This window comes from Xenopus laevis, chromosome 2L, assembly GCF_017654675.1.
Source record: "Xenopus laevis strain J_2021 chromosome 2L, Xenopus_laevis_v10.1, whole genome shotgun sequence".
NCBI lineage: Eukaryota > Metazoa > Chordata > Amphibia > Anura > Pipidae > Xenopus > Xenopus laevis.
Window position 1 is genome coordinate 119,658,341 of NC_054373.1, and position 25,665 is coordinate 119,684,005.

At 39.8% G+C, this 25,665-nt stretch overlaps 2 protein-coding genes across 5 annotated transcripts in view; one reads left to right on the forward strand and one right to left on the reverse strand.

Annotated features, from left to right (window-relative positions):
* The window catches only part of LOC108708444 (cohesin subunit SA-2), a 60,326-nt gene extending 48,329 nt beyond the window's left edge, over positions 1 to 11,997 (forward strand). For 2 of the 3 annotated variants that reach the window (XM_018247150.2, XM_018247153.2), the window contains 6 exons: positions 53 to 198; positions 4,292 to 4,417; positions 6,669 to 6,853; positions 8,426 to 8,531; positions 9,750 to 9,855; positions 11,305 to 11,997. In XM_018247150.2, coding sequence (XP_018102639.1) covers positions 53 to 198; positions 4,292 to 4,417; positions 6,669 to 6,853; positions 8,426 to 8,531; positions 9,750 to 9,855; positions 11,305 to 11,352 — 717 coding nt within the window. In that variant the 3' untranslated portion in view covers positions 11,353 to 11,997. The remainder of the gene's footprint in view (positions 1 to 52; positions 199 to 4,291; positions 4,418 to 6,668; positions 6,854 to 8,425; positions 8,532 to 9,749; positions 9,856 to 11,304) is intronic. The other variant, XM_018247152.2, reaches the window with a different exon arrangement.
* A 1,502-nt stretch (positions 11,998 to 13,499) lies between these two features.
* ppp2r3b.L (protein phosphatase 2 regulatory subunit B', beta L homeolog) overlaps positions 13,500 to 25,665 on the reverse strand; it is a 31,466-nt gene continuing 19,300 nt past the window's right edge. Inside the window, 15 exon segments of one of the 2 annotated variants that reach the window (NM_001089156.1) lie at positions 13,500 to 14,539; positions 15,703 to 15,809; positions 15,893 to 16,011; positions 16,763 to 16,782; positions 16,784 to 16,796; positions 16,798 to 16,810; positions 16,813 to 16,825; positions 16,828 to 16,938; positions 18,389 to 18,478; positions 19,026 to 19,074; positions 20,407 to 20,560; positions 20,680 to 20,766; positions 23,097 to 23,171; positions 23,498 to 23,600; positions 24,141 to 24,244. In NM_001089156.1, the coding sequence (NP_001082625.1) occupies positions 14,407 to 14,539; positions 15,703 to 15,809; positions 15,893 to 16,011; positions 16,763 to 16,782; positions 16,784 to 16,796; positions 16,798 to 16,810; positions 16,813 to 16,825; positions 16,828 to 16,938; positions 18,389 to 18,478; positions 19,026 to 19,074; positions 20,407 to 20,560; positions 20,680 to 20,766; positions 23,097 to 23,171; positions 23,498 to 23,600; positions 24,141 to 24,244 (1,191 nt within the window). In that variant the 3' untranslated portion in view covers positions 13,500 to 14,406. 2 annotated transcript variants of the gene reach the window in all.

The window sequence follows — 25,665 nt, forward strand, 5'->3', positions numbered from 1 at the left end:
GGCCAATTACAGCTTTTGCTTTCTTTCTTTTGATTTTCTGATGCATTTGCAGCTGTTCCAGAAGCACAGAGAAGCATTTGGCAGTGCCACCCTGACCTCCCCTTCATTCTTTAACATAAAGGAGATGGCCAGACGCTTTTCTCTAACCTTCGGCATGGACCAAGCGAAATGCAGAGAATCTGTTGTTATGATACACAAGTATGTGGTCTGGCTTTCTTCTTCCTAACGTAGATGTGCCAGCACAAACAGTGCAACATTTCACATTAATTTCCTGCTTAAGCCACAACAGCTTGTATTAATTAGAAGATTTTAAGAAATTTTAAGAAATATACACTTAATAATATTACACTGTGTAATAACTGTTGGATTTGCCTTGCTATTCATGGAAGTTTAACCTGTTGCCCTATAACTGAATAGTTAAACTGCTATAATATCTCTCTTACAGTAAGGCATCCTTGATTTACACAATAATGATGTGCAGGCTGAGAAAAACTGGACCTGCACCCGACCCCCAAGAACTAAGGATGCACCGAATCCACTATTTTGGATTCGGCTGAACCCCTGAATCCTTTACGAAAGATTTAGCCGAATACCGAACCGAATCCTAATTTGCATATGCAAATTAGGGGTGGGAAGGGGAAACCATTTTTTACCTTGTTTTGTGACAAAAAGTCCCTCCCCACCCCTAATTTGCATACACAAATTAGGAATCAGATTCGGTTCAGCCACGCAGAATATGAAACCTGCTGAAAAAGGCCGAATCCAGAACCAAATCCTGGATTCAGTGCATCCCTACCAATAACCTACACCCGATCCTAACCCGCTTCCATTTATGTACTCACACTCGCCCCTCACCACAGTGTCATTATGGAAGAGGGAGGGGCATGCCGGAGCGCGAGGATATAAAAAGGAGCACGTCTGGCAGAAGTAGTGTACTAGGAGGTTGTCACAACCCTTCTTCGGCCCGCAAACTTTGTGCGGAACTCGACCGAAACCCATCCAACCCATGGGTCCGTCGGGCTTCAGGTTGGCCCGCATCACTATTGCACAAATACAGTATGTTTGTAGCAATGTGGAAACAGCCATCTTGCCTGCTATAGCCCTTGTCACATCTTACCCAGAGAGTCAGTATAGCAGATCTAAACGCAGCCAGATGTGGGCTGACCAGGAACAATATCTGGCCAATTGGAGTGCAGGCTGAATGTAGAGAACACACATTGCATGGCCATCTGTCTAATGTTCCAATGTTGCAAAGTTACAGCAATTTCAGGCTCAGCAGGGCACCATACACCTGACAATAATGATCCAACACTTTGTTTCATACAGTTGTATGGCCAGTTTAAGCCATTTGCAAATTCCGTATGACTCTCCTTGAGTCTATATTCACAGGTTAAATGCTCTCATTATCTCTCCAAATTTAATTAGTTAAAAACATGATTATAAGTAATTATATAGAAACATATTATTAGCAATTATATATTCTGAAACATCATTATGGTATGAATAAATATGTAATTGAAATAACAGAAAATGACTATATAGAGGGAGGATATACAGATATGAATGAAGAGGGTAAAGGGCAAAGATTTCTTAAAGGTGTATCCCTTCCTGCAGTCATAGTTCAGGTTGAAAAAAGACAAAGTACATCAAGTTCAACCTGTCCAAATGAAACCCAGCATCCATACACACACCCCTCCATACCTACACATAAATTATATATACCCATATCATAGTGCCCTCTGGTGCATAGTGTGACAAGAAGGCAGGGGCGTAACTACAGAGGAAGCAGACCCTGCGGCTGCAGGGGGGCCAGGAGGTACAGGGGGCCCCATGAGGCTCTCATTGATGAGCAATTTCAACATATATTGTTAAAACAGGACAAACACTGGATATGTTGGGGGCCCTAGAATTAATTTGCTGTGTGGCCCAGCAACATCTAGTTACGCCACTGCAAGAAGGGTGGCAACAGAACAGTGAAGGCCTAGAGAAGTGAAATATAATGTTATTGTAACTCTTTACTTCAGAGACTTTTAAACATTGCCAATTTCAATTTCAATTGCAATTGCAATTTAACCAGTGGTGCTTGTTGATAGTATTCCAATATATGTCACAGTGGCCCCAGTATTATATATGGTGTGACACAGAGACCCCAGTATTATTCCTTATAGCATTAGCATTATATGACACATATGTATGTCCATATTATAGGACACAGTGACTTGTTATGATCTAGTGGCATCAGCAATATTAAATAACACAGTTCCCCAGCAATGTATGACACAATGGTCCCATCATTTTATGACACTGTGACCCCAGCAATATATGTAACAGTGGCTCCAGCAATATATGTGGCCCAGAACAGTGGTAATTCTCTTTCATGACACAGTGGTCCAAGAAGCTCTTTGGGGCTTTTCCCCTTTTCTGTGCTTGTAATTGCCACACTTTTGTTCCATGTTTCTACTGGCTCAGCATAAAGCCTTCTGCTGTGCTGTACAATAAATAGATGTATACAATAAACATACAGATTCCATACAGAAGGAACAACCAATGACATTTACAAGAGCTAAAGCCCAGGGCTCTGCTATATTTGGGCAATTCTGTGGAGAGAAATGTGATGTTTTTTTCCTGGGCATATGACTTATACCTTCTGTTACTATTTTATTAATGATATTGGGCTACACATGAACACAGTGCTGTCCAGTACAACAATACAAAATAGTTATATAAAAGATTGTGCTACGTGTAAAAGAGATAAGGGTAAGGAGGTCCCTGCCCATAGAGCTTACATAGAGTCAGATGCCATGCGTGTGCTGTAAGACTTCATTTTTGAGTTTATTTCTGAAAAGACTGAGGAAAGTTTAAGGGCTCTTACACATGAGCGTTCCGACCTGCGCTCCCCTGCGTTCCGTTTTTTGGCGTTCAGCCGCAGGGGAGCGCAGGAATAGACGCAAGTCATTATTTGAAATGGGGCTGTACTCACTCAGGCGCGTGTAGGCGCCGAACGCAGGTTCAGACGCAACATGCTGCATTTTTCCTGCGTTCGGCGCCTACACGCGCCTGAGTGAGTACAGCCCCATTTCAAATAATGACTTGCGTCTATTCCTGCGCTCCCCTGCGGCTGAACGCCAAAAAACGGAACGCTGGGGAGCGCAGGTCGGAACGCTCATGTGTAAGAGCCGTAAGGCTGGAAACCGTAGTAGAAGTGGGTGGTGTGACCAGGTGGTGGCAGCGCCGATTCGTACCTTAGTGCCGCCTGAGGCGGCTCCTGCAATGCCGCCCCCCCTCGCCGACTTACCTGTCGGGAGGGGAGGCAGGAACACTAATGCGGAGAGCGCAATTGCGCTCTCTCGCATTCGTAAAGCCGAATTTCGGCTCTTAAAGGTGCAGGAGCGGCTTTTTGCCGCCCCTGGAAACCTCTCCGGCGTTGCCGCCTGAGGCGAGCGTCTCAGCTCGCCTCATTGGCGGCGCGCCCCTGGGTGGTGGCTCTGAGAGGAGCAGAGGTGTTGGCAGGAACATATAGAGACAAGAGAAGGGATGCAGTGAGGAGCAGAAGATTGAAGGACAAGAGAAGCAGTTTATAAGTTATAATATATATAATAATGATTTCAGTATTGGAAGGTCCCGTTTTTGCTGAGAGGAGTAGGATTCTAGAAGCAGCAGAAGTTAAGACTAGTTACTAGAGGCCAGTTAGCAGCAAGTTGCAGTAGTCTTGCTGGGACAGTGAGGACATGGATTAATGCAACAGAAGCTGCCAGGAGTATTTCAGTACAGGTATAGGATCTGTTATCTGGTAACCCGTTATCCAGAAAGCTCCAAATTATGGAAAGGCTGTCTCCCATAGACTCCTATATAATCAGATAATTCAAATTTTTGGATGCAAAAAATCCTATTATGTTTAATTATTGTTTAAATTATGTCTTATTAGACTTAAGGCCTGGAGATCCAGACTCCAGAATGATCCCTTATCTGGAAAACCCCAGGTCCCAAGCATTCTGGATAACAGGTCCCATAACTGTACCTTGTCATGGGTGTTTAAATATGGCCTTAATTTAATAGGTAGGGCACCATATCATTTGAGGCATTTATAAAGAAGATACTGTTAGCAGGCTACACTAATGCCATTAGTTTGCAGTCAGTATGGCTACACTGTAATTCTATTTACACTTTTAATGTTTTGTGATGATAAGCTTCTTTTAACAAGAACAACAATGCTAAAGTCAATTCTATCTGCAGAAAACAAATATAAATAAATTATGAACTTGCTTGTTTGCTTGTTCTCCTTCCTCACCAGACAAGGAATTGAGTTTGTTTTCCGGGAGCCAGCCTTAGAAGATAATCTCCCACCACCAAATCTTCCATTCCTGATCCCGATTAGTGAATTTTCTGGCAAACTTCTGAAAGCCGACAAGAGACTTGTGTAAGGTGCCTTTGGTTTTACTTATAAGTGAACTCAGGACTTAGTGATTTTGTGTAATAAAACGTAATTGAAAAGCTATGAATGAATCAATGTAAAGAGTGTTGATTTTGTAAATTTTTGTTGGGGTTTGGGATGAGGTATTAAAGGTACAGTTTAGTGTAAAAATAAAAACTTGGGTATTTAATTTGCATATCAGTATTCCAAGTATAGAGAAAAGGAATAACAAGGTTATTTGCAAATCGGGCCAATCAATTAAACCCACTGTCTCACTGATTTAGCTGATTCTGAGCAATGCAAATGAGTCAAAAGCAGGAGTGTATCTACAGTATATATAGGCACAGGAGGGCCTGTGACTAGGACGGCAACTTTTGGGGGCTGCTCTTTGTTGCCTAAATAACTGCCAACTTAGGCAAAGGACCTAAAAACATCCTTGGTCAAAAGGCAAGTAAAGCTTTATTCCACAGTCTCTTCCCAAGTGATGTAGCTAATACCTTGAGCTTGTGTACTCCTCTGCTGTTACACCAACTCATTGAAAAATGTGACTTTTCTTTTAGTAGCACTGACACCAGCCTTTATAAATGCTGTAGCATAATACATTTCTGAGTACTTGTACAGTGTGTTTATCACAAAGTTTCCTTGGTTGATAGAAAACAATTGTCATACCGAAGCACCTTGGCCATATGGTATACACCCACCAATGCTTGTATTTGTATGTGGATCCAATCTGGCTCTTTCAAATCCCAAACATTGGTTTGTTTAAAATTAGGGAGAAAAGAATATCTAAACCTAATATTCATAATAGGCATAAGAATTTCTGACAATAAATAGAGATAGAGAGTATGAGGGATAGATCTGAAAAGCTTTTTAATAAACCAAGGGTTTGCAATGAAGGATGTGAAAGGGCAATAATATAATAATAATAAATAGTGAGAAAAGTACCCCCTATTGCAAAATACAAGGATATTATAAATTACTGAGGAGTTTCAAGACCATATAAAATCACATGGCCGAGTGTTTTTATTAAGGATGCACCAAATCCAGGATTCGGTTCGAGATTCAGCCAGGATTCGTCCTTTTTCCGAAGGATTGGCCGAATTCTTCTGCCCGGCCGAATCTAATTCTGATTTGCATATGCAAGTGACTTTTTGTCACAAAAGAAGAAAGTAAAAAGGGTTTCCCCTTCCCACCCCTAATTTGCATATGCAAATTCAGATTTGTTTCGGTATTCAGACAAATCTTGTCATTACCATATAAAAACACGAGGCCGAAGGTCATGGAACTCCGAGGTAACTTCTAATATCCTCATATTTTGCAACTGGGGGTACTTTATTTATTATAATACACACGTTTCAGTGAGTCATGTGACAGAAATGACATCAGAACTCACCGTTTATAACTGATGACATCAGAGCTCACCGTTTATAACGATATAATTTACAAGATATTCGTGGCTTTTGTGTATTATAATGATATAATCTTGATCAACTGAACAACTAAATAGGAATCTTGTTAAGCTTCATCATGGGTATTTAAACCATTTAATAGCTATTTTAGATTGGGGTTCCCCACCAATGTGATGTCCCAAAACTATTCATAGATACATTCTACTTCCTATTGCACAGCAGTGGTTTGTTCCAGTGGAATAATACATTGACAAAAGAGTAAAGTTTGTAAGGAGTGCTTCTTGCTTCTTGCTAAAGGCAAATGTTGTTCTTTGTTTAATATACTTAAATCTCACCCCAGTTGAAGCATGACAAGGAATGCAGATTCAGCCAGCCCAGGTCCTGAATACTTTTTCAAACTGTAGGTTCAAAGTCATCACTCAGCCCACAGTGAGTCTGCTGCTGCTGCTGGTTATACTAATGTCAAGGTGCTAGAAAGTCAATGCTTGGCTGTGGTAGATTGGGCATGTCACAACAGGATGAGGCTCAGAGCTTGCATACTTGTGTTCCTACTTAAAGAGCTGCCATGTCTAACCTGCAGCCATGCTGGTAGGATACCACAACTTCTACCATTCTCTGACAGCTGAGGAATGCTGGGAGTGTAGTTTAACAATTGCTATTAGTGAGCAGATTAGCTGCAAGCCTCACTTCATTTATTTTTTTCTTAGTGATTGTTTTCATGTGGAATTTATAGCATTTTGTTTTTTTCAGTTTTTTTTTTTATAACGTGCATAGTCTTATAACAAGAAGAATGGAACTGACCAATGCAGCTTATACTGAGTCTTACTGCAGCCTTTGTTTCTTTATAGGTATGGCTATCTGCAGAGGTTTGCTAATGAGCGAATGCTTCTATGTGAAGGAACAGAATGGAACCCACTGGTTGTCTATAGCCACTCTCTGTTAGATAATGTCGATGAGGAGAGCTCTTTCACCAGCAGCAACTATTCCCGAGACTTGAAAACGTCAAGTCCTACAAAGAGGAAGCCAATTGCTGGTACATTTCACTAAAAATAATAAGTTTAGGATTGAATTCTCCTTTAATCCTTATTAGTGTAAATAATCCTGTTGGGTTCAATTCATGTTTAAATGATTTTTAGCAGACTTAAAGGGGTTGGTTCAACTTCCAACAATTTTTTCAATTCAGTTAGTTTCAGATTGTTCACCAGAAATAAAGACTTTTTCCAATTACTTTCTATTTGCTATGTGTGACTGTTTTTCTAATATTGAAGTATTAGTAATATTTCACATTTGTAAAGCAGCTCTGGGGGGGGGGTCGTTGACCCTGTAAACTGTTGTAAATTGATCCATTTAGTTGATAGTCTTTATTTCTGGAGACCAATCTGAAAACAACTCAACTGAAAAAGTATCTGGAAGGTGAAAAACCCCTTTAAGGTTTGAAGTTCCAAATTATGGGAAGAGCCCTCATCCGGAAAACCTCAGCCCGAAAATTTTGGATAACAGGTCCCATGCCCGTGTATAAGTGGTTTAAATATTCTTTACTCGGCATAAATTCAGTATTTAAGTCCAACTGTAAGTAAAACCAACCCAAACATGATGAGAATTGATATAAAATCTACCTAAATCAGGTGCTATAGAGCAGCACGTGGAAAGTTATACAACTTGATACAAATCTTGTGCCCCCAGCCTACTTACTGCAGTTCCATCATATATGAGCCATGTTGTGCACTTGTATTGAGGGAAGTATGTGCTGGCAGTGCTGTAACTCTTGTTGCACCCAGTTGAAAAATGTCAACTTTACAAGAGTTTTTAGTCAAAAATGCTGCTCTGCTTAGTTATTCCTTTGCTGTTTCTGCTCGGCACGGAGCTTATGTTCTGGTATCTGTTAGAATTTGCAAAGCAGAAGCCAGACCCTGGCACAGATAATAAGCCCATTTAAGGCGATAAAGAGAAAAGACAAAACAAAGCAAATATATACACAGTGACAGAGAGCATTTAGATGGGATCTGGCATTCCTGGGAGTGTGCAGAGTCTCACTGAAGGAGCCAAATACAATGTCCTTATTGAGAGGGGCAGGAGGAAAGCGGTTAGTAAACACGGACTCACACTCGCTTACACTGCCAAGAAGAAACTGTTCAGTTCAATGAGAACAGGCCTAGAAAGCGTTCCCCTCTTGCTAATATCAGACACTGCCTGATTGTTTCATTGTGCACCCGCCCCCCCTTGCTATGATTTAAATTTCATGACAGCACTGAACCCCCGGGTCATAAAAACTAGGACAAAATATTTATTTTTCCAGGAATTGTTTGTAGCCCTTTGCATTTGCATGTACTTTTATATCACTGCATCATACTAAAAAGGTGAACAATCCCTTTAACTGGATCCGTGGCACCTGTATATAATAAGCAGGGTGCAGGGCAGAGCAACTCTACAGCAAAAAGGAATGGAGACTCTTATGGTAGCAGAGCTAAATGCCAAGATGCCTATTTGCAGCATAGATCACAGAAATAAACACAACTATGTTCCGAGACCCTGTTTAGGAATAACTTTGGCAGTGGTGGGACTGTTGGGTGGTGCCGGAATATTTACTGCTGCTAACTTATTCCAGTACGGAGAGTAATTCCGGAAGAACCGAAGATGTATTATCCCGTGCAGAGGAGGAAAAGACACTTGCTGCATGGAGAAAATGTAGATGATGAAATATCATTGTGCAGGTACATGGAACAATAGCCAACATACGCTGTATTGTCTGTACATGCACGGGTACATATTAACACAAACTATCTTCTACATTTATAGCATCATTCATATTTGTAACAAATCCACTTAATAAGCACATCATAAACAATAAAAGCCACATATCTAAAGGGATACTGACTTTCCTTTAAAGGGGAAGGAAAAGTTAAAACAAAGTAAGCCTTATCAGAAAGGTCTACTTAAATATACCAGTAAACCCTCAAAGTAGTGCTGGTCTGATCCTGTAAAAAAAACCACCACATTTCTTTCCTTCTATTGTGTACACATGGGCTTCTGTATCAGACTTCCTGCCTTCAGCTTAAACCTCTTTGCCCCGGGCGTGAGCATGCTCAGTTTGCTTCTCTCTGTAATCCCTCCCTTCTCTACTATAATCTGAGCCCAGAGCTATAAGCAAGCAGAGAGAGACTCAGGCAGGAAGTGATGTCACACCAAGCTAATACTGCAGCTGCTATCCTAAACAAACATAGAGCTTCTAGAGCATTTTACTCAGGTATGGTAAAACATTGTACAGAATAAGTATATTGTGCACTATTGCAGCTAATCTATTGCCAATAAAATGCCTCCGTAGCTTTCCATCTCCTTTAATAACAAGTTGTAGTGGTGTTAATAGTTTTCTTTAAAACGCTCTATATACATTCACTGCAGACATCCAGGAGAATGTTCCCTCCCATGGGAACTGCAACTGTGATTGGATCAACATCTTCACTGTATATTGATATCATGTGACCTGAGTGGATAGTCACACAACATTGACTTTTTGTCCTGCTATAAACATATTCAGTAGTCAGGTTGCACCTTCAGGTTTTGTGTTATATTGTGTGTTTTTCTAATACAGTGAAACCTAGATTTTACATACACTGATTTTAAGTTTCCCCCTCATTTTACACAGCTTTTTTTTTTTTGAGCCCAACAATATACAATGTATTATACATTTCCTCAAATTTACATTTTCCCCTTTTTTTCTGAACCCTTGAAAAACATAAAATGGAGGTTCTACTGTATTGGTATTGTAGTTGAAAAATCCTAAATATACAGTATATATATTGTCACGTTCAACTCACATCATTTCCTTTATCAACGAGGAAGGAGGGAAGCAAAAGGCTTAAGGTATAGATGTCATATTTATATAATGAATATGTATCTAGTATTAGTGTGTATTAAACCACATTTCACAGCTCTCTTTCCCATAGCCTTCAGCGTTCAGTGAAACGATTGTCCAGTCATGGAGATGCAGATGAAGGAAAGGAAGATGTTGAAGTAGATGAGGTTTTAGTAAGCAAGGTAAAGATGACATGAATTAACTAAGCAAGACTAAACCAGAGCAGGCCTGTGGGAAATGTATTTATCTATATTTAATGGAACAGCTTAAAAATAACCCATCTAACAAAACAGTCACAACAAAGGGGGAGGGGAGGTTGTTTATACTGGTATTTATGCTATGTGGGGTTGAGGTTTGCGCAGACACCAAATTGTTTTTGTTAGAGCTGCACCACTGGTTTTTGTGGATCCACCTGTCCACTATGTTCAAATGTGAATATTTTAGGGTAGAGTGCGCTAGTTAATGCTGAAGAGGTAATTCCCAGGAACCTAGATAGAGAGACAGATATATAGAGTAGTACGCCTGGAATAGATATCTTAAAACACTTTCTATGGAACTACTCACATATTTGATGTTTTAAATGCGTGTATATCGTCTCCGATTTAATCCTGAAATACAGAGGCTTCAAATGGTGTTATATCGTCAGAGACGCAGATGTCGGCCCTGCGAGATGTTTTGCACTTACCAGATGGTAGTGAAGAGAGAGCTTGGGATTTAGCGTGTGCTCCTCGAGGTTCCGTGTCATCAGATGTTGCGCTCCCTTGTCGGCGGACAAGAAGCAGTGTCACCTCTTCGGAGCGGCTGCTGGATCAGATGATTGCGGCGTCTCTGCACATATGTTGGCGTTCGTATCGATCTCGTGGCTCGTCTCTCTCTGCTTTATCAACTCAACGGTCCGGTATATTGGGGAACAAACTTTTCAGCAAAAGATCGATACGAACGCCAACATATGTGCAGAGACGCCGCAATCATCTGATCCAGCAGCCGCTCCGAATAGGTGACACTGCTTCTTGTCCGCCGACACGGAACCTCGAGGAGCACACGCTAAATCCCAAGCTCTCTCTTCACTACCATCTGGTAAGTGCAAAACATCTCGCAGGGCCGACATCTGCGTCTCTGACGATATAACACCATTTGAAGCCTCTGTATTTCAGGATTACATCGGAGACGATATACACGCATTTAAAACATCAAATATGTGAGTAGTTCCATAGAAAGTGTTTTAAGCTATCTATTCCAGGCGTACTACTCTATATATCTGTCTCTCTATCTAGGTTCCTGGGAATTACCTCTTCAGCATTAACTAGCGCACTCTACCCTAAAATATTCATGTTTATACTGGTAGTCCCAGAGTAGACCTGGCACAGCATCAGGCTTCCTGTTAACTCAAGAAATAACAAAAACCATAGGTGTTTCCAGGTTAAAACAATAGACAAAGAAGTGTCTTTGGTACAAGCAGTTAATTGATCTCTGCCAGTTCTCCCTGTGGTTCTGACAAGACTGTTTATATGGAAACAAATGAGCTAGACGGGTAGAGGGAGCAATAGTTCGTGATATTGGAGGAGATATGTAAACAACATTTACATTTGCTTTCGTTGAATATTTAGAGGGACATTTCTTTTCCTTCCTAGGAGATTATTCTACATACCGAGAGCGAGAGTCAAGATTCCACTGGATAGAAATTCTGGTTGATCTCGGGCACTCAGTCCTTCTGATAACCTCACCCTCCACAAAAATAGCCCTGATCTAAATACAGAATGTAGCCCAATTGCATTCCTTGTCCATACGAGCAACAAAGTGACCTTTAGTTCATTCCATTGGATTAAAAAAAAAAGAAAATCCTTTCATCTGGGGCATTTCTGTATAAGACTAAGTTATGGAATTCTGATAAAAGAATAGTTATGGAGCAGTCTCTTCTTGGGCTGCATTGCTCTGTTTCCTTGTATCCAACTAATTGTCATGGAAACAATATCAGTTGAAAGACCCGACTTCAATTCTGTTCCTTCAACACCTTTGTCTTTGCTGCACTGTCTTGTTGGCCCAGTATTTGCAAAGTGTGAAGTCATGAAAGCTGTATCAGTAGATAGACTTTGTTTGTGGGCAGCACTGCCCTATTTGCACAACATCTGACTGTGTCATACAAGTTGTATCATTTCCAACTGTATTTTAACAATGTAAACTTCACCGCACCATTTTATAAGCTGATGTTGACTCAATGTCCTCTTTTTGAGGTTTACTGTGCTATAAGACTTCAAATGTGTATTTTATATTTTAGCGCAACAAGGTTTCTTACAAAACAAAAGAAAATAAACGCAACTTTTGGAGTTTACTTGGTAGTAATTCTAGGAAATAATAGGAGACATAACACAAACACTTGATTATCCCCGTTGCTGCTGGAGGCTGGCGTTACTTTTGCTTCCAAACTTCTTCCTGTTACTGTCAGAGCTGGAGTATTTCGGGTCAGGTGATCAAATATCCTCATATTTTACAACAGGGGGTACTTTATTAAAATACACAAGTTTCAGTGAATTATGTGACAGGAATTGCATCACTAAGCTTAGAGTAGAACGGACGACACCACCATATTTAAGGATCTAATTTACAGGATACACATGGCTTGTTTATTACATAGTGAATACAGTACCAACTGTTTTAAAATACAAGGATATTACAGAGGAGTTCCATGACCCTAAACACAAAAAGTAAAAAAGTAGATCGCATACTGTGTACCTAATAAAAAGTTTTATTTAAACAAAAGGTTACAATAATAACTGCATCTGCCCAACGCTTTTCGAAGCTAGGCGGTCTTCATCAGGGACATTGAAAATGAAGAAAAAAGGCAGAATGAGTGTTTTACAATATGCATTTTGATACCCAAGTGTAAAGACATGTGCACTTTGCATGTATCGCATACATCGTGGAACGCATTGTGTTCCAGCCCATGTCCCAGTGCGCACCTGCTGACTTTACGGTCTTCGAGGAAGAGAAGTCACACACCACAAAACTTTGCGCCTTGTAGAGAATCAGACACTCGGGTATAAAATGCATATTGTAAACCACTTGTATTGTCTTTTTTCTTGATTTTCATTTTGCATGCCCCTGATGAAGACCACCTAGCAGTGGAAACGCATTGGGCATATGCATTTGTTTTTGTAACCTTTTGTTTAAATAAAACTTTTTGTTTGGTAGAGTGTGCAATCTACTTTTTTTTTTTACTTTTTGTTCACATATTTTGGAGACTTGGCTGGGCAGCCTCCTGTTGGATCAGCACCTCAAGTTCACATACAAGTGGGCGCCTTCCAGCACCTTGCCTCTACATATACAAACACAAGGCTGACTGTTTTTGTACAGGTCATGGAACTCTGAGGCGAATTCTAATATCCTCATATTTTACAACAGGGGGTACTTTATTCATTATAATACACAAGTTCGAGTGAGTCATGCGACGAATCACTTACCACCAATTATAACAGATGATATCACTAAGCACCATTTATAAGGATATAATTTCCAGAAAATTCATGCTTCTTTTGTATTAGTCTTGTGCAACTGACATACTTGGGAATTATCCACTCTGACCCAGGTCGGTAAATGTTCCTCAGTCTAGATCCTCTCTCTCTTAATGACCCCATCTTACAGGGTGAGGCTTCTTGTAAACAAAGCAACTCAAATCCCTGTGAGTGTGGCAGTGGCTTGTAGGTGTAGGCTTGTACAGTTGTGTATCTTTCAGTGACTTTGCAATATTGGGGTTTTAACCTATTACTATTTGCCAGTTTTCTCTCTATAAATTATCTGTCGGACATTTGTGCAAAAAAATATTTTATTTTCAAATACAATATAGAATTCTTTAAATTTCCTTTTTTTGTACACAGCAAACATTTACAATATTACCCCCCCCCCCAATGAAAGTTTCATTGTTATAAAATGCTGAAAATCACAATTTACATTATGTACATTTAAGAAAAACAAGAAAGTAGTTTGGACATGTCATTTCCTGGTGGAGAAGGCAATATTTAAGGCTTACCGTTGGCATTATTTGCGCGTAATGGAATGTGACAACTAAACCTGAAGATTCAATTCTATGAATAAAACAGTTACATGGACACATCAGTTCATTGCCATCATGACTGCTCAGCTCCTTTGGGCAATGGTGCGTTGCAGCCCACTCTTAATCTCCTCCAGCGTGGACGACAAAATATTATAAAGAAACTTCGCATTGGTGTTTACCCAGAGGAACCAAGTGAATCACATAAGTGACCCTTCCATGATTCCAATTGTTCAGCACTGCTGCTGACACCAATGTTACATTATTTTTGGGGAAAATGTATCATGTTCTATTGGCCTATAATTACCAAGTGAAATGTATTTCATTCACTTCTGTAACAGGCTGCCTTGTTATTGGCTGCAGCATATAATAAAGGACTGCGCTACTTCCCCAGAGAATTAATTATGATGAATTAAACATATCATGAAAGAGCAACACTGCACGGAAACATCTACAAGCCTTGGAAATATGACATGAAACAGTAGGAACACAAGTAGAGCCATATCATGGCAGCACATTACTGGAAATCACACAGCAAAACAATAATAAATATTTTGGCAATAAATTAAAAATATACAAAAACATGACGCCTTGCTGCTGCAGTCGACTTGTAACTTGTTCTTCATCCCATAGTTTCCAAAAGAGAACATGGCAGTCCTGCTGCAGGGAAACCTTACGCCAAGCGCAGTTATTCAAAGTCATCTTCATACTCGTATTCTTCCAAGTCGACTTCTGATGAATGGGACGGCAACTCAAAGAAAGGCCTTTTATCATCCGCATTTGCCACTGGAACATCCAGAAGATTCAGCTCGGCGTCATACCTAAAACAATAAGTGTTTTTAGAGAAGGAGCAGCCACTAGATCCTGTTCTTCTGTTGAATCGACCTGAATCGCAAAGCAGCTTATAGCTTTAGAATTGTGTTATTTTTCATTACATACATGATATAGCATTCATTTAGCATCTTTAGGACTAACACAGGGATGGTAGATAAAAGAGGGGTTAGAGTTAGTGACAGGCATGGCTTGGGGAAGAGAGGAAAAGCGGCGGAATGAGAAAGCAATAGGTAGACATGTTACATAGCAGCTCATTCTATTCACAAGGCAGTACTGGGAACTAGACCAAAGGCATGGAAAGTAATCTTCAGCTACGCAATTACTATGGTGCCCAGTTCATTTGATAATTTTTGCCTTTTTGTTCTGTGGTACACATCATACTTTACTATCAGCTGATTTGTTATAGTGGTATTTATAACTTGGGAGGTGTCTGGATATTTGCTTCCTGTTCCAAGCTGAAAAACATGGGGCTGGAAAGGCAGTCAATGGGAAAGGAGTCTAAAGGCTAGGAAGTGGAAATAAAGCTGCACCAGATTTCTAAATATCGTCAAAACTATACAAAACAATGATGAGTACCATAAAAGAGAAGAGGTGAGTCTATAGTGGCACAGGAATCCAAACTCAGATAAAGGAACTGATGGGAGAGAGACAGAAGCAGCCTGCATGGCTGCAATCCATGTTGGATTTTTATTTATTATTTGTTCTACCACAGCAAAGCTTTTATATTTAAACACTCATCAGTCAGAAAACAAAGTCTCCAGGTAGCAGCGCAGTAAATGTAAAGGCCTTGTGTCTTGTGACATTGCGCGAATGCTGAGTTTATGGAAGAGAAATCTGCCTGACAAGAACTAGAAACCAGGAATTCTCCCTCATGCAAGTTCAGAAGGTTGTGGCAGAAACCATACATTGTTGTTTGTCTACTTAAGAGAACACACACATCTACATACAGAGACATTCTATAGTCATTACACCCGTGCGCATATATTGCTATTTTCTTTCGACTTTCTTTTGCAGCAACCAAGGTGCAGGGTAGCAGTTACTGGTCTGCTGTTTAGAACCATTGATTGGTTGCTAAGAGTTACAGACTAAGCAAATGTTGTGTCCATTATGCTAACCCCAGAGGGTGGAAACGCTTGCCAGCACAGCATACCCATCATTCCACTGTTCATTTGCGGCTTCCTCTGCTACCAAGACGGCATATTCTTCAGCTGCATACTTCTCCCAGTCAGACAGCTCCTGCCCTTCATTTTCTCCAACCTACAAGAAATACAGATGGTGATGAAGATGACTGTGTCAAGGTCCAAGCAAGCAAGACATGAATAAACACTGTTCCCACCTACCCTCAATACAGAGAAGGGGTCTTTCTGCTCGTGGTCAAGGTATTTTTCCAGGTTAAGGAAGGTGTCAAGGAAAATATTTGCTTGCTTGCATTTCTTCAAGTCATGGAGAGTGATTTTGCCTGTGGAATGGAGCATAAGAGGATGGATGCTATTATATGTACAGTTATAGATATATTATCTATAACTGTCCATCTGACATTTCATGCCCACATTAGGGCCTTTTTCAAGGTCCTTAAAAAAGGCCCTAATGTGGACTGAACTATATGACATATTTGACCCTACACCCGCAGTACAAAGCATTGATCTGCTATAACTAGAACCAGAAGTCCTAGTACAAAACCATGAAAAACACAGGCCTAGACCATTACTCTTCCACTGATCTGTACAGTCAGCAATATGAATTTAGAGGTAGGTAGAATTCAACAAATCCACGCTGGCCCATAAGACTGCATATGTGTGAGCACTCTGTGGCCATTTATGTTAGTCTGAGTGGCCTTCCACTTGATAACTGAACAGCTTTTTTCAGCAGCTTCTCCACTTATACATCAGCCCTTGCAGCCCACTATAGAATCTGCATGCATTAATACCCTTACCTTATCCAGTACGATGACAAGGTGCATCTCAGATACTGGCAGATACACGCTGGCTTATACCATTACATGGATCCTTACCTTCTCTATCTATAGTGCTCAATAAAAAACAAATACAGGCAATACACTAGGTGTACCACATACACATTTCCTTTTCAAATAAGTGGTAATATGCTGCTAGTGTCGGGTGGGGGGGAAAGCATTTTATCACATTTCTCCCTGAAAGTGTAGTGATAGGCCGTATTTGCCCTAGAGGGTTCAGTTCAATCAGAATAGGCACCTTCAGTTTGTGGCTTGACCAAATCCAACATCTGACAAAGGCAATCCTCAAAAGGCAAGGGCTCAATGGCCATGCTTTCCATCTTCTGACACTGCTCTTCATAGAAGTACTCCAGCTCATACATAGACAATACGCCATCACCATCCAAATCCATGCAGCGAAACCAGTATTCTATGCTGTGTGCAGATGAGAAGCAATGACGGAAAGGTTAAGACTTTTTCCCAACAAAAAATAGTAACTTGGCAATAAAAGACGAAACAATATGAAGAACATTTATGCCACTGGCCGTTAGATTCACATAGATCTCATAAAAGCACCACAGAGATCCATCTTGCAGCTTTTAGTGCTGCCACTGGTACTTTGGAAGTGAAGAAATTGAATGGAGATATTTCATATGTATTGTTTGAAGATTTAAAGTTTTAGCTGGTATAATTGCTATTACAGCCACAATGCTAATAAATGAATTGATGTTACAGTGTAACTATGGATACAATTGGAGAACAAAGGGGTTATACACAATAAAAGTAATTTGAATATATTTCCTACTACAAACCAATCAGTTAAAACAGATCCACGATTTAGGTGGGACTGCCCCTTTGTGTTTTGCTTGATTTTTGTTCCCATACATAAACATCTCTCCCTTTCTTTCCCACAGTCCAATTCACCCCTCCGACACCACCTCAATCCATCATCTCCTTTCTACCCCACCAATAAATTAAATCTTGGACCAAAACACTCTAATTTATAAACAACCATCCCCATACATAAACATCTCCACTTGCTTGCCCTACTCCAATCAATAACCATCTCAGCTATCTCTTCTACTCTCCAAACCATAAAATTCCCTTTCCTGCACACCTTAATCCACCAGCATCTCCCATCTGTTCTTCATGCTCCAAATCCATCACCTACCCACTAGCCAATACACCACCCTCCATTAACATTAAACAACCTACCCCACCAGTTCTCTGCTCCTTGCCACACATGCTTGTTTGTCTTCAATTTCAGCACACTGCTAGTGACATGCCACTGCTAGTGACATGCCACCATTGTGTCGCTGCTCTGCAACATATAGGCCCAATCCTTCTCCCTCCCACAGCCCTGCATTGTGCCACCAACTCTTTCCCTTTATGCTCAGTGACAAACCCACCAGCTTCTTTCACTCAGTGAAATGCCCTCACTACATCGTCTTACCTTGCTCTTTGCCGTGCCTGCCTACTCCTTCTGCTAAGTAACACGTTCCCCTGCCTGATGCCCTTGAACATCCTGTCTGTTCACTTGCCCCTCACTTATTGACATTTCATGGCTACTTATACGCCCCCCCCCCATCATAGCATGGCAGTCCACCCATTTTTCTTCCTGTTAAGTAGCATGGTAGAGCATTTCTTCCCCTATCATGTTCTATGTCAGCCTTCTCTTTCCCCCCCATTCCCACTCCATGACATTCCACACTTCCCCAGTAACACGACTCCTTCCTTAGCGCCTTCCAGCTGAGTGACAATTCCACCCACTGATTCCCACAGTTTTGCTTCTGCCGAGATTGGATTACTGCATAGCGTGGGATGAACCAACACAAAAATAGCAGTATATTTTTGCCATAAATACAAAGGGTATTAGAGATATTACCTTGTCTGTGTCTTCTTGTCCTCTTCAGATAACAGAAACCAAACAAAATCAGCATAACTAATCTTGCCTTCTTTATGAACTTTTCGGTTTCTAGAAAATAAAAATTGTATGCAAATATTTAGGCTCCTTTCTGCTACAATTGCTGGATGACCAACTTTCAGCTGAAAGTGGATCAAAAACAACAACAAAAAAAATAAACCATCTATGCATCAGAGGAACAAGGCATTAAAATCTCTCCATGCAGGCACCTATCTGTATTCAAAGCAAAACAGAGCATGCAAAATGAAAAAGTCATGTATCTAAGCCAACAATAGATCTCTAGCCAGGATGTGCTGCTTTTTTCTCATAAATACATCGATTCCTCTGTCTCGCTCTACTGCCAACATTGATCCAGGAGAGACTGCAACATACTACTAGCTGGTCTCGCCAGAATCTCATCTTTACCCACTGCAATCCATTCTCACTGCTGTTGCACGCCGTCATCTGCAACACTAAATAGCTGAAAGAGTAATATATAATAACGGAACTACGATCAAATAAATCTCTAAAAATACATGCCAGTGTTGACAATTTTATTTACGTGACAAACATTTCATCTTAATCTAAATAATCTTAAACTTAAGTCAAAATACCTTACCGTGTTACTGCGCCTGAGAATATTCTTTGAATAACATGACTTGATATTGCTGTGAATAGAAATATGGACATAAGTATAAATGATACAGGATGGTTCCTGTCATAATCTAACAAAAGTTAAAGTGATACTAACAGATTCCCATCAGAACATGGCAGTGTTAATAAACAGAATGAAATATTTTTGTTTTACAAGTGGTAAAACCCCAGTGCTGGTGTATTTTTCCCATTTGCAGTGCAGCCTACAGAAGGGTCGTCCTGCCCCAGCCCAGCAACACACAAGGAAGCAGGAAGGTTTGGCAGCTCTCTAATCCCAAAATTACTGCAAGTACCACTGGGCTGGGGAGTTTCTGAGTCTACTATAAACTATAGTATGTTCAGCCATCTTTTAACTCTCTTAAGGGTCTATGTGATGGATAACTATGACTAGAAACTGACTAAAATAGAAGAATAATTCCAGTTTACTTCCTGGCATATGTGGTTTGGTGTGGCATGTGTCCTCATATTCTAAATCACTGAACCTGCCCTTGAATGAAATCCATGGAAATTCTGATGTTATTTTTGTAGGCTACTGCTTATCCTATTAGGCAGTGATCCCCAACCAGTGGATCGTGAACAACATGTTGCTCACCAACCCCTTGGATGTTGCTCCCGGTGGCCTCAAAGCACATGCTTATTTTTGAATTCTTGGCTTGGAGGCAAGTTTTGGTTACAAAAAAACAAACAAACCGATTTTATGCCAAACAGAGACTCCTGTAGGTTGCCAGTCCACATAGGGGCTACCAATAGCCAATCACAGCCCTCATTTGGAACCCTCAGGATTTTTTTTCACCGATGTGTTGCTCCCCAACACTTTTTACAATTGAATGTGGCTCACAGGTAAAAAAAAGTTGGGGATCCCTGCTATTAGGGATGAACATGTACCCCTTCATTAGTAAATGCTGAAGAAAAGACTGCAAACAGAGACCTCTTTAATTATATGACTGGAAATACAGTTGTACAGTTTAGGATTAAGTGCCTAAAGGGATGAAAGATATTAGGCTATTGCCTGGATAAGCAGATATTACACTGGTCTGTCTATGGTTTTTTCTTTTATGATGAGCTGAGGTCGGAGGCTGGGAATCCATGGGTTTTCTGGGCAAAGCATGTGCTTTATATATTTATTCTATTTTATGATTTTTTTTGCTTGTTCTTCTCGTTTGTAAAAACTCGATGCTCATCATAATCTTGTCACAAAAATCTATATTCAATATATATGCATTGAATTACTAGTAAAACTTTGGTGCAGGGGATGTGCATTCAACAACGCCCTTTTTGTGTGTGTCTACAACCAATGTATAATGTTTGGCAGATCATTTTTAATGTAAAAGTAGCTGCTCCCATACCATGATCATTGTGCTTGGCAAGATCGCTTTCATCAATGTACAAGTCATGGTCTGAGTCAAGCTCCCAAAATTTGCAGTATATAACATAAAAGTGCTCATAGGAAAAGTAATCTGCCGATTGGTTTATATCTTCCTCCTCCAGTAATGCAACATGCTGTTAAAAAAAAAACAAAAACATTACATGAATGAAACACACAAAATGAACAAATAGTGATTAATAGCAAGAAATGTTTGAAATCTAAACATTCCAGAGAGGTATCCCTTGATATGTACCTGCAAGAAATTACTTTTCCTGAGCTCTGAACATGTGATACGTCCAGACCACGACCTATTCACCTGATAGAAAATTCTTTGAACTACCTGCAAAGAAGACAACATAAAATGTAATAAAATGAAATCCACATAATGGTTAACAATTTTAACAATTTGCTTACAGGCAAGTTGGTTGGTCATTTTTCCAATTCTCTCACAGGCAGCGACTGGGGAAATGCAATGTAATCTGACTGATCAGTGGCATTCATCATGCAGTCCAAGCATGTGTATAAAAGCTGGATCATACTATTCCCTGATTATGCTGCATATTATTGTAGATGTGCACTACAATACACTGTACAATTAAATCATGTAGGATGAATTAAGGAACAGGTAGGCTAAGCATATACTATAGGGTCATTTGTGAGGGTCCTGGCTACATCTCCACTAACTTTGAACTGAAATCACCTGAAATTATTCACTGCCATTTAATGCAGGTGATAATTGCTTGAAAACAATGCAGTGTATCCTATTTCCATTAGGTCCTATTTCCCTTTTGTCTCTCTAAGCTCAGTCAGATGAAACCATGAACAGTTTGTACAAGTGTTCATTTGAATCTCCCATTTTGTCTGCTTGCGTTACCATACAGTTGTGCAATGCAGAACCAGTAGCCCAAAAATGGTGCCATTGATCTGGTGATCACAATGACAAGCAATACTTTATACAAGATTTATTTTTGTACAGAGGCATACTTTGTGTATTGTTTGTCCTATTAACTGCAAAAAGCTAAAATGACTGAAATATACACTTCAGGTTTTAGCAATGAAATCATTTCCAAAAAGTGCAGCTCAGAGGAGACCAGGTGGGTGCACCCATCACACAAGAAACCCAATTCATTCATACATAGAGGCAAGGATTAACAATATGGGACTTCTGGCAGAAGCTACAAAGAGATGTGTCCCTGTTAACTCTGCATGAAATGTCTAGCTAATGAATAAACAAGATGAAAGATTAGGTTTCATACACAACTGGTCCAGAAATGAAAATGAAAGCCTACCCAGAATCCGTGGGTGGATTACTCCTGTGCAATTATTTAGAAAGCAACTGGTTCTAAATTCCCACTGCCACTTAGGAAAGGTAAGAACTGCCATTTGAATGTAAAAATGGTCACAGAAGGCAGAGGATAAAGCAGATAAAATGAAAGCAGAAGGCATGCTGACAATGCACAAGATTTGCAGGGTATTTTTCAAGTCGAGAACAACTCCATTTTGACAAAAATGCATTCATTTGGGCTTGTAGAACAGGTGCATAAACTTTCAGAAATAATTTATTTCTTTTCATTTGCAAACCGGATTCCACAGATTGAAAGGAAACTAGGTAAATCATATGAACCATTTCTTAAACCGTCCAAGGGTAAGGTCACACTAGGAGATTCAGTCGCCTGGCAACTAATTGCCTCTTCTTTGGAGCGACTAATCTCCCCAAACTGCTTTCCCCTGCATTCCGCCTGCTGGAATGAAAAAATCGCCTGGGCAACTTCGGAAAATGAGGCGCCGCGAGTGTCATGACCCTGGCGATTTTTTATTCTAGCAGGCGGAAGGCAGGGGAAAGCAGTTCGGGTAGATTAGTCGCCCCAAAGAAAAGGCGATTAGGCGCCGGGCAACTAAATCTCACCGAATCTCCCAGTGTGACCGTACCCTTATGCTTACAATGCAATGCAACCCTTCCTCGCCTTGTTCCATTGGAAAGTGATGCATTCTGGGACTTGAAGTCCCTCTCCTTCCCAGAATGTATACACTTGCCAGTTAAATTATTAATTACTCCCTTCTATAAAAGTACAATTAAATGGATTTTCCTTTTAAGTGGGTTCTCAACAGACCTAATCATGTACATTCCCTGACCCATATTTTATCAGCAATTTATTCTGTGCAAGTTTATATATTTGCAATGGGGTTTCTAGTAACCCGTGTGTCCTATATGCTGGTCCTGTTTATCTCCACTCATATCTTTCATCAGATCTCCCTGCTTGGGAAAAGTATCCCCTGGCTCACAAGCTGATGCCCCTCCACACTGTAGATTTTTATTGGGGAGGGGTCTCCAATATTTTAAATGGCATCTAACACCACTAACCAGGTGTGGGTGTACAAAATCAAATGCAAGCTTGTCCAAGGCTAATTAATGTAAATATATATATATATATATATATATATATATATATATATATATATATATATATATATATATATATATATATATAATGAAATTGCTTTAAACAAACAAAATAAAGGGCATTGATCAATGCATATTCCTTGGCCTCATGTAGGATTGATATTATCTGTGTCCCAAAGCTTTCAGTTTTACTGACAAAAGGGCTTCATAGCAGCAACTAGACATTTATCAGGAAAAAGTAGAGGAAATGTTCTAAAAGTTGTACCTACTGTGGTAATGTAACGGGAATGAAATTCTGAAGCTTCACTCAAAAATGTCAAATGTGGATGAGTGTTCACTACATCCTGTAGGAAAAGAATAACATGAATGAATGTAACAATTTCACCAGACTCTTAACATGCTAGAAATTTGTAGAGGATTCCGTAGATTGCATTTATCAGGGCACAAACTGATCAAATAAAAGTGAACGGGGAATGAAAGTCTACATGCAAAAACTCACTATATCTGTATATGATACTACCTGCATAATGTAATGGTCCAGTGCTCTCAAAGACAACAACCCTACTACTGTGTCTATACCATGTTGGAAAATAATATTTACAGGATATTTATATTTACAGGCACAAGGCTATTTGTTTTCATTACAGAACAAAGAAAATCTAAAGCTTACTTGTAAAAATGGAATGAAGTCTTCCTGTTCCAAATAATTACATCCGGGTTTTGCAAGTAGCTGCATGAATTTTGCAGAATCATCATGGCAAGTCTGCAAGATCCTATGATGCAGATGATAATTACAAAGAATTTATAAATCATGGTAATTTAATTAATTGGATTATGATTTAATAAATTCATGTCATTAATTTTAATTACCATGGTGGTAATTAAGGCACTTGTGAATGAAACGTCTCGATTTATACACACACATAAATACAACCCTAAGATCCAGTTACCTTCAAGGACAGAGGATGTGAGCGCATCCTTGGATTTTAATTTTAATAAGTCTGTATATCAGTCCTGATGGTTGCAGTGCTATCTTGATATAGCAGAAATGACAGGAACTCTTCTAGAAGAGTCTGCGTCTGGTTTTCAACTATACGCATTATATATTTGGATGTATGTAAATATTTTTAAATAATATATTGTGTGTGCATGCAAGACATTCGACATATATTGAAAGTCTGTTTATTGGTTCCAGTCCTGCCCATTTAAAAGTTGCAGTGACAGATGGGGGGAAAAAATAAATAAAAAAGCAACCGCATTGCTGCAATGTACTCTTTATTTATGAAGTGTGAGTTATCCAGTTGAGAACTTACTTTCGCCAGACTGCTATGAACTTATGAACAGAAACGTATCCGGTCCTTTCTCCACCAGCTGCATAAAACAATGGTGCTTTCCAATACATTGGGCATTCACAAGCCTTAAAGATAAACAGATAATTTGAAGTTACAAACATGTAAGAGGTGCTATAGAAAGAACTCCCACCCTACCCCCTTTGGATTATAAACTGTAATGAACGCAGTCCCCTCTTTACCTCCGGTATTAGTTGGTATTTGAATGTAAAGTGTGCCTGATTTATATTAAAGTGCTGCAGAATACATACATGATCAATGCACTCGGGTTTAAGAAACCCTTCAGAAAACTCCTTTATAACTGTGGCAGCTGTCATACAGAAAAATGAACTCATTACTCATAGCTAAAGAGATTTAAGCTTTCAATAACATGTCTTCAGTTTTTAATATAATATGCTGGTCCATGGCACGAGAGATGAGTGAGCATCAGACTCACCGCAAGCTCTAATACAGGAGTCATCATTCCAAACCACTGATGATTACAAAGCAGGAAGGGTAGATGTGAGTAAAAGTGCAATGTTAATGAACCATTGGCAAGACAACAGGAATGCATGTTGTACAACAGGATTTATGGCTTTAGCTGTATCCTAATGAGCAATACAAGATGTGGAGACTGAATTACCTCTTATAAGAGGAGTTGGTCATAAATGAGAGATCAAAAGGATGCACAGACAAGGTACTGTCTAGCGGGTACTAGTGATCCACAATTGAAAGCAAGAACAGGCAAATAATCAAAACAACTTTAAATAATTACTAAGAGTTAACTAAAAGGAGAACCATCCTAAATTCCACCAATCACTAATGATGTGACTGACTTATTAGCACATTATTATAATTATATATATGAGCAATTTCTATACCATTTTCTAATTACAATAATTATGGAGTAATAGCAACTGTTTACATTCGGATCTACTTAATTAAATGAGCCGTCTACTACACAAACTTTTCAGTAGTGGAATAAATAGTTATTGGGCCCCAGAAACTTTGGGTACAAGAAATTTTCCACTAATATACATTGTAGCTGTTATAAGTCCCACTGCCCCCCTCCCCCAAAGTAGCTAGCCCCTCTAGGAGTTGCAGGGTTGGTCTCCTTTATATAGTATACACACTCCTGCTTTTCAGTAAAATTTGTATATATCCATTAAGTTTAAGCTTTTGTCATGGATAATTGATCTTTTCTGTAGAGCAAACAAGGGGCACAATCAAATATTTGGGTATTATGAGCTTGTGTTCATGTAGGGGGGCAGCGGACAAATAACTTACACAGGGGCCCTACATTGCTGATAGCGGCACTGGTTGTACTTACTACCACTATGCAAATGTCAGATACAGGAAAGGCATGGATGCAACTGGCACAGGGTCAATTAAATTTGATGTATAGTGAACTCTCTAGTGACACTGCACAGAGCTTTGAATTGTCCTTTAATTCTCTGTGCCTGTAAAGGCTTCACTGTCTCTTTAGAGGACATCCAGAGCAATTTTACGT